The 13389-nt window shown below is 36.2% G+C and overlaps 1 protein-coding gene across 1 annotated transcript; it reads left to right on the top strand.

The window, feature by feature from the left end:
* Positions 1–6300: 6300 nt before the first annotated feature.
* On the top strand, positions 6301–11954 carry LOC109157875 (auxin transporter-like protein 2). Its single transcript, XM_019305725.1, has 9 exons — positions 6301–6917; positions 7168–7369; positions 7686–7871; positions 7987–8099; positions 8506–8689; positions 9314–9411; positions 9784–9991; positions 10120–10377; positions 11456–11954. Exons 2-9 carry the CDS (start codon positions 7202–7204, stop codon positions 11687–11689), a joined length of 1449 nt encoding a protein of 482 aa, XP_019161270.1. The 5' UTR covers positions 6301–6917; positions 7168–7201; the 3' UTR covers positions 11690–11954.
* The last annotated feature ends 1435 nt before the right edge of the window (positions 11955–13389 follow it).

Consider the following 13389-nt stretch of genomic DNA (forward strand, 5'->3'; position numbering starts at 1 on the left):
TGTTGAATGAGTTTTTGTAGATAGAGAAATTCCTAGTTTATTTAAAGATTAATATTAGATAATGTAGTAAAATTTTATACATTTTAAATCATCTTAATAAAAAAATACAATTTATCTTTAAAGTGAACAACTGTGGTGTAGTCCAAAGATATTACGGGATAGTTTCTCGCTTAAATTTCTTGGGTTATTTGAATATCCTCTTTGTCAACAAATCTTCCCCAAGTAGTTAATATGATTGACTCTAAACTGTTTTTTTTTTTTTTTTCCATGGCATTAATAATAAAAACACTTGGTAAATAAATATATAACATTATTTTGTATTATAAATTTGATATTTAATTACAAGATACTATAAAAAGAAGACAATGGACAATGTAGTGAATATAATTAATTAATGAATTTGAAGGTAAAGATGAGAACTGTATAAACTGTATTAGATGAACAGTAATTACAACTGTACAGACTAGGGTATATATACAAGAGAGAATCATAGGAAGACTAGGATAGAGAGTCATATCCTAATACTAGTCCTAATACTCCCCTCAAGCACATGGTATACTAGTAACTTGTAGCTTGTCTCTAAGATATGAAAATCTAGGACTAGGTAAAGCTTTAGTAAATATGCCTGCAAGTTGATCTTTTGTGGAGATAAAATTAACTTGAATGTCTCCAGAAGCGACTTTATCTCGAATGAAGTGATAATCAATTTCCACGTGCTTGGTACGAGCATGGAAGATGAGATTTGCACACATATAAGTGGAACCAAGATTGTCACACCATAACTTTAGAACAGATATACCTGACACTTTAATCTCTCAGCAAAGTGAGTATCCACGTAACTTCGGCACATACATCTTCTAGAGCTTTGTATTCTGCCTCAGTAGAAGATCTAGCAACAGTTCTTTGTTTCTTACAGATCCAAGAGACAAGGTTGGATCCAAGAAACACAGCAAAATCACTTGTGGACTTACGGTCCTCAGGACATCCAGCCCAGTCAGAATCAGAGAATGCATGGAGTTCTCTTGATGCTAACTTTCTTATACGCAAGCCAAAATTAACTGTTCCTTTAACATACCTCAAGACTCGTTTTAGGTGTTCCCAATGTGATATTGTAGGAGCATGCATGTGTTGACACAATTGATTGACTGCGAATGATAGATCTAGGCGTGTGATAGTTAGATATTGTAGTGCTCCTACCAGACTTCTATACTGCGTAGGATCCTAATATAAATCTACACTGAAGGGGATAGATTTCGAAACAGAGATAGGAGTAGATAATGCTTTAAATTTTGTCATTCTAGCACGTTTCAAAATATCATTCATATATCTCTGTTGCGACAGTAAACTACCATCATGTATATCCCAAAAAAAGGTAAAATACCATCATCACATTTAATTGTTTCAATTCCAAGAAAGAAATTACACCAGGTTCACCAAGATCCTTAATCTTAAATGCAGCAAATAATTCTCTTATCAAACGCGTCACAAGATCCTGATCACTTCCCATCACAAGTATATCATCAACATAAACCAAAAAATACACATAGGCAGAATCCTGTGAGTGGTAAAATAGAGACACATATGTTTTTTATGCTTGAAACCCAACATAGAGTAAAAACGTATGTAAACGATTAAACCGCTCTAGGAGCCTGTTTCAAGCCATACAAAGAACGTTTAAGCAAGCAAACATGATTGGGATATTGAGCATCAATATAGCCAGGTGGTTGCTTCATATAAACAGTTTCAGACAGATTTCCATTTAGAAAAGCATTATGAACATCAAGTTGCCTAATAACCCAACCAGAAGGTAAAGCCAAGGAAAGAAGCAACCTGACAGTAGTGGATTTTACCACAGGACTAAATGTATCAAAGAAATCCTGTCTAGACACATGATTGAATCCCTTTTCTACTAATCTTGCCATATGTCTATCAATGGATCCATCCGCCTTTCGTTTAGTGCGGAAGACCCACTTACATCCAATAACATCCATATTTTCCCGAGAGGGTACAAGGCACCATGTTTGATTTTGTAGAAGAGCATTAAATTCCTGATCCATAGCCTCACGCCACTCTGAATGTTTTACTGCCTAAGTGTAACAAGTGGGATCTAAGGGATAAACCTAAGCACTCAAAGCTGTGGGTGGTGCTTGAGACCGACTGCGCTCCATCGTGTGCGTCCGAGTGGTAGGTTTTATTGACCCTTTTCTCGTGGACGCCCCATGGGTCGAGTGGCAACAAAAGATGACGCCCGAGCAGCAGGTTGTTCGTGATCGTGAGCAGTCCCCGCAGGGGGGTCGTGCCCGTGACAAACCCCTGCTGGCTGCTCATCTCCGTGAGAAGGCCCCGCGAGGTGTCCAAGCCCATGAGAGGCCCTAGCGGGTTGGTCCGGCCTGACCTCACCACCTGTCGGTTCCTCCTGCTGAGGCGCCAGCACACCCTGTACTGCAATATTAATTCTGCCCATGGACTGATTTGAGGAGCATGTGGTGTTTGCAAAACATTCTTAGTAGCAAAAGGAAAAATAGTCTCATCAAACCGCACATGTCTGCATACATAAACCTTATTAGTCTGTAAGTCCATGCACCTATAATCCCGGAATGACTCAAGATAACCTAGAAAGACACACGAACAAGATCTGTAGGACATTTGTGGTGATTATATGGTCGTAGATAGGGATAACATAGACACCCAAAGACACGAAGAAAAGAGTAGGATGAAGGGGATTGTGTAACCTAAGATGAGGACTGAAATTATTTAAAACAGTAGATAGCATCCTGTTAATTAAATATACAGCAGTCTCTAAAGCAAAATTCTAGAATTTATATGAAACGGAGGCACGAGCCATGAGGATTAGACCCGTTTCAACTATGTGTCTATGTTTTCTTTCGACATGACCATTTTGTTCATGAGTGTAGGCACAAGATTGTCTATGAGTGATTCCTAACTGAATAAAGGAATGTTGTAATTTTTTGTATTCAGCTCTTAGGTCAGATTGGATGGATTTAATTTTTCTATTGAAAAAACGCTAAACCAAAGTACAGAATTTTTCAAAGATGGCATAAAGATCAGATTTTAATTTCATGGGATAATACCAAGTGTAACGGGGTTGATAATCCACGAAAATAACAAAATAACGATAGCCACCAGTGGATAACAAAGGAGCTAGACCCCAAATATATGTGTATATTAAATCAATAATATTGGGACTAGATGACTCAACACTTGGCAATGGGAATTAGGCAGATTTCCCTAACTGACACGCATTACATAGACTCGAATTACAATGAATAGAATTACTAGACCGACTAACTGAACAAGACTGAAGAATACGATGTAAGACTCGATGATGTGGATGTCCTAAGCGATCATGCTACACTGACTCGGATGCGTGAGCGGAAAGAAAAGCTGAATGAGACGAACTAGTGATAGGAAGCTTGTATAGGGTCGTTGTTCGTGTGCTTCTATTTCAGTGTGCACTTTTAATCCAAGTATGTTGGTTTCAGTTTGCACTGAATCATGCATCGTGTACACTGCTGATTTGTTAGTTTGCATGTTGTCATTTATGTCAAGTCGCTGTCTATTGTTAGTTTAGGTTTATTTGTGCACACTTGTGCTAATTTTTGTGCACTTTGTATTGTGTGGGGTTTTAAAGGTGTGCACTCGTGTTGGTTTTATTTGCGCTCAAATTGTAAACTTATTTATTAATGCACACACACACAATATATATATATATATATATATATATATATATATATATATATATATATATATATATATATATATATATATATAGACTTCTGCTTAGATGCGGTCGCGCCTTCCCGTGCGATCGGTGCGGTCGCGCCTTCCCGTGCGATCGGTGCGGTCGCGCTTTCCCGTGCGATCGGTGCGGCCGCTTGAAAAAGGCATCAATAGTGTTAGGAAAATGCACAACAATGAAATGCATAAATACACCAAAAGATGCACAACACACCCACAATAATGCACCATAACTCTCCACACCTAATTGTACATTTTCGAACACTGTGTGGTGCTTTTCATGCATACCTAACATTGTTGGTGCATATTTTCATAACTATTGGTGCTTTGGATGTCATTATATTAGAATCAATTACTTTGATTTTTTATTTTTTTTTGTATTTTTAAAACCTTTATTTCCATTATAGAGTCATACATAACTTAATATCGTAATCATTCTAATTCCACCCTACTATCAAACATCCAAAATACTTTCACCAAAATCTATACATTTACCAAGTATTTGATTCGCATTCCGATTCCAATTTCATGTGCGAATCAAACGCACCCCGACAGTGTATCAAATATTTTCTCTATATATACTTATTTAGAAAATTTTAATTTTGGTCATATGATTATAGGGGTTTTGTTAATTTCTGTATCTGACTTTTAAAAGTGTCAATTTAGTACGTTGACTATGCAATTTTTATCAATTTTGGTCACTCTGGTCAAATTGCCGACCAAATTTCACCGGAAACACTTAATCCTTCATTTAATCTATAATCTGAGGAGTAAAATCGTCTTTTGAAGTCTGGTAAAATCATCTTTTTCATGTCTGTTCCATCCACGTCGATACTACCTTTCTTCTTTGTCGGAATTCATGGGACTTTGTTGATAGAGCGGCAGCGGCAGTGGCACGAGCACAGTTGACAGATTTTCCATGGGATACGCTGTGAGGTTTTTATGCTTAAGATCGTCGCCGTCCCCGAATTTCCTTCCAATCTTGATTAACATGTGTCTAATGGAGTGGTGGTTGCTGAAACCGGGTTCGTTGTCGGCGACATATCGAATCGGGTCCAGAACCGGCAGATCCGGGCATGGAGGTGTGTTGTTAGGGGGCGTTTGGTTCAGGTTATATAACATAACCAAGGGAATGTGACATTCCAAAACTCACATTCCGGTGTTTGGTTCATATTATCTTAGGGAATCTAACATTCCCAAGAAATGTCACATTCCCTCCACATAGGATTTTGAAGGGAATGTGATTCCCTTCAAAATCTTAGGTAATGTAAGATAACCTTGGTTATGTTAGTTTATATATATATATATATATATATATAATTATTTTTGTAATTATATATATATATTTTTTTATTATGTTATGTTAGCATATAAAATAATTTTGTTTCTCAAGTTGAAGTTTTAGTTAATATTTTAAAATCATGTAATTATATATGATAGCATTATCTTATTTATTTATTTTAATTTTTAAATTTATTAAAATGTATGAAAATATGTTAAGGATATTATAGTGTGTATAAAAGATAACCCAAAACCAAACATGATTATATTACATACCCCAATTTTACCAAACACAGGAATCCAACATTCCCAGTAATCTAACATTCCCAGCAATCTAACATTCCCTAAGGTAATCTGACATTCCGTGAACCAAACGACCCCTTAGTGTTGCAAAGAAGAGTCATCATCATCATCATAGGGTTTTCTCTCGCGGCGGCAGCGCCAACGGATTTCTCATTTTAGCTTGATTTTACTGGGCTACGTTACCGGCCTTGAGGCCGTGCTCTCTCCGTTGCTTGTTGAAAAACTTCTTCTTCAACCTTGTGTTCCAGTTCTTCCGGGAAGTTGCGCCGCGATTATAATCGCCTGAATCCACCGCCAGCCGGGAAATTAGTTTCTGTAACAATCATATAACCCCACATGAATCCACCATCTAATGCAGCATATTAGCGAAAATCAAGGAAATTAAAAATGGGGAAATTGAGAATACAAATGTAACTCATCCATTGCAGAGATTAAGAAAAGAATCACTATGATCGATAAATAATGGAGTTACCTCACCATTATTGCCAGAAATAATGGAGCTTTCGATCAAGAGAGGGAGGTGTGAGGGAGAAATTTTCTGCTCACTTTAAATGACACTTTTGCCCCTTCCATTAGAAATTAATTGATGAGTTAAAATTTTCCGACAAAATTTAGCGGGTAATCTAAAATTAAGAAAATCCCTATATAGTCATATGACCAAAATTGAAGTTTTCTCTATACTTATTTTATTAGGTTTTAGTTGTGTGTGTATTTACTAACTTTTATTTTTTGAAAAAGGTGTATTTACTAACTAGTCCAGCTGAACTGGTAAAATTCCTTCATCACTGTAAATGTGTAAGTCCCCCTTCCTCACTCCCTCTCCATCAAAGAAGACTGAAGAAGAATAAAATCGAAAGTGGAATACAGAGAAGAGAGAAAAGAGAGAATTTCAAAGCCAAAGCAAAAAAGAAAATAATAATAATAACAATAAAGTTGCTTCTGCTTTCTCTCTCTCTCTATCTCTCTCTCTCAATAAATATGCACTCACACCGCTCCCCACCAGTACTGCCCTGCTATTATATATACACACACAATGGAGTAGTATCTTCTATATACACTTTCACATACTATATCAAAAAAGGCAATTTCTTTTCACAATAGTTAATAATAACACAGTAGTATAAGAGAAGAGTCTGTTTTGTTCTTTCTCATCAATCTCTCTGTACTGTATGTACAAAAACACTGTCATCTCTGTACCCTTTGTTGCTTTTCACACATCTTTCGCCGTCTCGGCCGCTCTGCACCTATAAATATATATATTTATCTATATCGAATCACAGTATTTAAGTGGAGGTGTGATTACAGAGATTTTGTTGCTGGGGGGTGGTGATCCGTCTTTGTCCATAATTTCTGGGCTGCATTTATTTCTGTCTGCTTTAGCTCTATGGTGGGTGTTTGAATTCCTGGCGAAAATTAAAGAACCTTTGAGCCTTTTTTTATATCCGTGCTTTCACTGTTTTCGCTGCAAACAAGAAGAAAGGTTCTCAAAAGAAAGCACAAATCAGAAAGAGAGAGAAAGAGAGAATTTTTTTCGTTGAGATCTGGGTTGAAGAAAGAGACGTCTCGAGAACAAGGTTAGTGATTTGGAGTGGCAAAGTGACTGAGCCAAGCCATGCTTGAATGTTTTTTCTAAAGTTCCAAACTTTTTCTCTGTATTTATATATGCTTTCGTTGTTTTCTTTTTGGGATTTTTCTCAAGGGTTTTGGTAATTCCCTTTGGCTTTCGTTTTCTGGGGAAGAGGTGGGGGACTGTGCAGTGGGTTTTCTTTTATTTTCATTTTCCCTGTTCTTTTTTGTCTCATTTTCTGTCTGTTTCGCACAGAGGTTTCTTTTTCTGGGATAAAATCGAAACACAACAATGTTGCCCCAGAAGCAAGCAGAGGAAGCTATTGTCTTGGAACATGATGGCGGCGCCAAAGAAGAAGCTGAGAACAAAGATGAAGAACAGTCCTTGTTCAGTATGAAGAGCTTTCTCTGGCATGGCGGCTCTGCTTGGGATGCTTGGTTCAGCTGTGCTTCCAACCAAGTATGCAATTTCTTTTATTTTTTATTTTTGGATTTCTTGTTTGCCCGTTTTAACCGTACAGTTTTTACACTCGAAGTTTACTATTATACCAAAAGCTATAGTTAGTAGCTTTATTTCGAGAGTCAGGGTGCTGGACTTGGTCCTTCAGCAGTCCTATCCAATAATTGATGGATTTTTCTGCCATTATTATTGTTTATTGTTCTTGTTAATATCAAAATTTCCAGTTTGCCACAAACTGCACATTATGATTATTTAAATTTACTAATAATCATAGTATTATTTTTCTAATTGTACCTTTAAAATATATACAAAACAGGTGGCACAGGTCCTCTTGACACTGCCATATTCCTTTTCACAACTTGGTATGCTATCAGGGATTGTGCTTCAAGTGTTCTATGGACTGCTGGGAAGCTGGACAGCTTATCTCATAAGTGTACTCTACATAGAGTACAGAAGCAGGAAAGAGAAAGAAGGTGTAAGCTTTAAAAACCATGTTATTCAGGTAATTAACTTTAATTTAGTGTAATCTATTTCATCTCTAATATATACATGGATAGATGGTTCTGGGAAAGCTTCAATTTTCCATTTTATTAAGTTTGGATGAGTTTAATGTGCAGTGGTTTGAAGTGCTTGATGGATTGTTGGGTCCATACTGGAAAGCAGTGGGCCTTGCCTTCAACTGTACATTCCTTCTCTTTGGATCTGTCATACAACTCATTGCTTGTGCTAGGTATAAACTAAACTACATTATTTTCCCAATAATGATAATATCATTATTGTTAGGATGAATTGCAACTTTATTTCCTGACAGAATGCTGGACTTGACCCTTTATCGGTCTCCACCCAACAATTCTCGCACCTGTCAGTTTTAACTGCACAGTTTTTGCTTTTGTGTGCGCCAGCTAGTAGGGAAGGCACAACATTATTTGCTTATAAACCGCCATCACGTTTTCGAGAGACAAGGTGGCTCTTTATTGGCCTCTACTCAACAATCCCCTAGTGACCAATTGATGGACTTGGTCCTTTACTGGCTCTACCGAACAATTATTATTATTATTCAAATGCTGAGAATCTGAATCTGAAGCTTTGCTAGTTTGTTGAACATAATCACTGACTGTTTTTCTTGATATGAACAGTAACATATACTACATAAATGACCGGTTAGACAAGAGGACATGGACATACATATTTGGAGCTTGTTGTGCCACCACTGTGTTCATCCCTTCCTTCCACAATTACAGGATTTGGTCTTTTCTAGGTCTTGGGATGACCACTTATACAGCTTGGTATCTCACCATTGCAGCCCTTGCCCATGGACAGGTACATATTTTATTGAGTTAATTAGGTCCCTCAAGTTTAAAAATCTTAACTAATTTGGTTCTCCGTTTGTTTTGCCGTTAGACATTCGTTAACTTGGGACCAAATTTGTAATTTCGCTATAGTCAATGGACCATTTTGGTAATTAACTTTTCAGAGGAAATGGTACATGTGATGACCGAAACGGTCCCTTGACTATAGCAAAATTACCAACTTGGTCCCGAGTTAACGAATGTCTAACGACAAAACAAATCAATGACCAAATTGGTTAAGATTTTTAAAGTTGAGATACTTAATTGGTCAAAAAAAATAGTCAAGGATCAAAATCGATAATTTTGTTATAGTTAAGGGACCATTTCGCTAATTAACTCTATTTTATTTTATGGCTCTCTTTTGACTAAAGACCATATATTCTCACCTAGCTAGTTCTGACTCAAGACCACCATGTTTAGTTTGGTACATGATGTTGACATATGTGGTCACTTTAGCAGAAAATAATGTTTAATCTCTCTTTCTTTCTTTTTAAAAAAATAAAAATAAAAAAATCAATCACAACCCCTTAGTTTACTGTACCAAATCACTTCCTATAATGGAAACCATTAATCTTAACAATTTGTATTTTTGTAGGTTGATGGTGTGCAACACTCAGGTCCAAAAAAGCTTATGTTATATTTCACTGGTGCTACCAATATTCTATACACCTTTGGTGGTCATGCTGTCACTGTGTAAGCTTCTTTATATGCTTTTGTATATTAATTTGTATTTATAAAGTCTTAATATTATACATTAAATCATAAAGGAGTGTTTTGTTATCCTTAGGTTCTATTCTGCAGTTTACCATAAGAGTACATAATTTAGGTGGTTACATTTGGTAAAATTATGGGCAGATGGGGCATCAAGCCTATCACATTGATTAATAATTCTACCTAACAAATATTCAATAATAAATTAAAGAATCCAGTGCTCAGATTCTTGTTTTTTACTGTATAAGTTTAATTTTCTGTACCTTTTTTTAAAAATTAATTTTAAATAAGATCTGAATTCATGATTTGCTATAACAAACCGAGTGGTGATTGATATTATGAAATAAAATTCAGTGAAATCATGCATGCAATGTGGAAACCACAGAAGTTCAAGTACATCTACTTGTTTGCTACATTGTATGTGTTCACCCTCACCCTTCCGTCTGCAACCGCCGTGTACTGGGCCTTCGGCGACCAGCTTCTCGACCACTCCAACGCCTTCTCCCTCCTCCCCAAATCCGCCTGGAGAGACGCCGCCGTCATCCTCATGCTCATCCACCAGGTAGGTTAGCCATTTCCGTCACATTTCGAATTGAAGTAATACTGCCTATTGAACCAGTGAGTTAAACTGGTGCAGCAATTTCAGACGGTTTTTGGGTTAACAATATGTTTTTTTTTTTATGGGTGCAGTTTATTACATTCGGGTTCGCGTGCACGCCGTTGTACTTCGTGTGGGAGAAGGTGATAGGGATGCACGACACGAGAAGCATTTGTGTGAGGGCCCTGGCTAGGCTGCCCGTGGTCATACCCATATGGTTCTTGGCCATCATCTTCCCCTTCTTCGGCCCCATCAACTCTGCCGTTGGCGCCCTCCTCGTTAGCTTCACCGTCTACATCATCCCGTCTCTCGCTCATATGCTCACATACCGGAAAGCCGCCGCACGACAGGTAACACATCATCCAGCACTAGCCAGTTGATTTTTTTGGAGCTCGAATCCCTGACCTAACTCTTATTCCACTATACCAAAAGTTATAACTAGTAACAAAAATATTTTTCTTTATAGACCCTCATCACATTTTCGAGAGCATAACAATTTATAGTCACAGGGTGTTAGACTTATTCTTATCACCCTCCGCCCAACAACAATTACTCTGCATCATTATCTATATTAAAGAGTTTACATAGAAAGAATCCAATCCAATCTAATCCAATCAAGAGTAAAAGAGAGAGAGAGAGAGAAGAAAAGGGCATTAAAGGCTTGAATAAAGAAATATTTTGGTAGAGAAGGAAGGCATAGGTGGTAGGTCATTTTCAATTAGTTATATGCTACAGTCCGAGCGTTGTATTATGTCTGAAATGAGCTGTCTACTTATTTGACTCCATTATTCTCCATGAATTGGACATATTTAACCATACTATGTATATCAACCATTGTTTCATTATCTCCACTACTAGTGGTCCCTGCTGGCTTCACTTAGGTCAATTTCGTCATTTTTCTAAAGTATACACCCATTCATTTCATATCAGGTATCAGGTACAATCACATATAATTTGTGTTACAAAAATCCCGCCTAGGCACCGATTAATCGATGCTAGGCGCTAGGCGCCCCTAGACCGTGGTGATTTCTCCCTAAGCTCCGGCCTAGCGCATAACTCGGCCGAGTTAACTCGTCCATTTTAATCGAGTTAGCCGAGTTAACCTGGCCGACTCGGTCTTGCTAATTTTTTTTTCATTTATATATATATATATATATATATATATATATATATATATATATATATATATATATATATATATAATATGACATATATGCACCTACACATTTCCACTGTTTTTCTTATTTTCCTAGGCACTAGGCGCTGCTCTACTGCCTGACTAACGCCTAGGGCCTATTGCAACCATGCATATAATAAATCTGATGAAACGTTAAACATCTTTTAACAACCAAGTTAATATAAATATATTATTTGCTATTTGATTGCAACTTTTTAAAGTAAATCATTTGATTTTGTTGATGATTGCAGAATGCTGCAGAGAAGCCTCCATTCTTCTTGCCAAGCTGGACAGCAGTGTATGCCCTGAACATCTTCATAGTGTGCTGGGTTTTAGTGGTTGGGTTTGGGTTTGGAGGATGGGCTAGCATGACCAATTTTGTTAAACAAGTTGATACATTTGGGCTTTTTGCCAAGTGCTACCAGTGCAAGAAGCCACCGGCCCTTCCGCCACACGCGGCGCCTAACGCCACCGGCCACCACTAAGCTCCTCGCCGGCGAGATATCGATAATCCGAACATTAATCTCTCTTTCTCCATCTTTTTGTATTATATACATGGGGAGGTAGCAACATTTCCCCTACATGTGCTGTGTGCTAATTTTTTTTTTTTTAGTATTTTGGTTTTTATATTTTTCTTACAATATTAGAGAAGATAGTGTGTTGATTTTACTTAGCCTATGCCATCGCCATTCACCCCTCTCTGCATACATTATTGGTGGTTGAATATTACACTCATCTTAATATTTCTTATCTCATTATTACTTGAATCTTTCTCAAGCGTATACTTAACTATTTGACTAATTAAAAACCATAAATTTTGATATATATATATATATATATATAAAAAAAAAAAAGAGCAGGTACCTCCGTCTCATTTTATGTGTTTGATTCGGTTAACGAGGATTGATTGATTTTTAATCTAATTTTTCATAATATTAAGTTTACTAGTATGCAAAAAATTATATATTTAAAAACTACATTAAAAATATTATTAAACACAAAAAAAAAAAATTAAAATTAAAAATAAATAAGAAATATTAAAGAAAATAAATAAAGAAGAAAGAATCGGTTCGATCAATTAATAGTAAGTATGATTGATAAAATGAAACAGATGAAGTAATAATTATGACGCCCCTTACATATTTATTCATATAGAAATTTTCAATTAATATTTAATAATTTATCTACATATTTATACTCAGTGCACAAGTACTTTGCAGAGGCAGGTTAATCGATTCCTATTGGGTTGAGTGATTAAGAGTCTCAATATCAAATACTTAAATATGCAGTAGATGAATAGAAGATAGAATGAATGCAGGATGATATCAAGATGTTAACATGTTGGATTCACAAGACACCAGTCCAAATCAAGATCAATTCAATTACTAAGTATATTTAAATAGAATGACATAGATATTTATACAATACGATCACCTCTCGACATCTATTAACATTATTCAAGAGTATCGCTAGAAATTGATGATTACGAGACCCTCAAGCTAAACAAGTCTTCTATGTTTCTGATCCTATTGATAGTAAGTGGTCAATTGTCTTATAAGGCAAAAGAAGTGTTGTTGGTGTTGATGATGTTGTGGATGAAGAAGAATATGACTACTTTGATGAAACCCTACCATTTCCTATTGATATTTAACATGTGACTTTGGGGGAAGATAACATTAATACAAGTTACATGCGTAGTGATCATGGGTAAGGATTGTGGATTGACCATCCAATAGTATAATTTCTAAAATGTAATCTCATTTGTTTTTTTTTTAACATGTATATATATATATATATATATATATATATATATATATATATATATATATATATATATATATGTGTGTGTGTGTGTGTGTGTGTGTGTGTGTGTGTGTGTGTGTGTGTGTGTGTGTGTGTGTGTATATATATATATATATATATATATGAAAAAACACATCTTAAAATATAAACATGTGAATTAAATGAAGCCGTTAGATCTTAAGTTGGATGGCTTGGATCTGGGCGTGATATATGTGGGTTTGTAGTGTTATTTTATTAGGTTTGTATGTTTAGGGGGTAAATATGGTATTTGTCAAATGTGTGCACGCTCGTCTCTAACTGTGTGCTCGGGTTCAAAATTACATTCTTCGTCATACCTTTCACTGCCCTAAGAATATATTACTTTGTATGTTAAATTTTTTAG

The sequence above is a fragment of the Ipomoea nil genome, unplaced genomic scaffold (assembly GCF_001879475.1).
Source record: "Ipomoea nil cultivar Tokyo-kokei standard unplaced genomic scaffold, Asagao_1.1 scaffold2792, whole genome shotgun sequence".
Classification (NCBI taxonomy): Eukaryota; Viridiplantae; Streptophyta; class Magnoliopsida; order Solanales; family Convolvulaceae; genus Ipomoea; species Ipomoea nil.

Coding starts and splice junctions, on each gene's coding strand:
- LOC109157875 (XM_019305725.1), top strand. CDS start 7,202: ATGTTGCCCCAGAAGCAAGCAGAGGAAGCTATTGTCTTGGAACATGAT. Junction 8,690..9,313: donor CAGCCCTTGCCCATGGACAG/GTACATATTTTA, acceptor GTATTTTTGTAG/GTTGATGGTGTGCAACACTC. Junction 9,992..10,119: donor TCCTCATGCTCATCCACCAG/GTAGGTTAGCCA, acceptor TTATGGGTGCAG/TTTATTACATTCGGGTTCGC.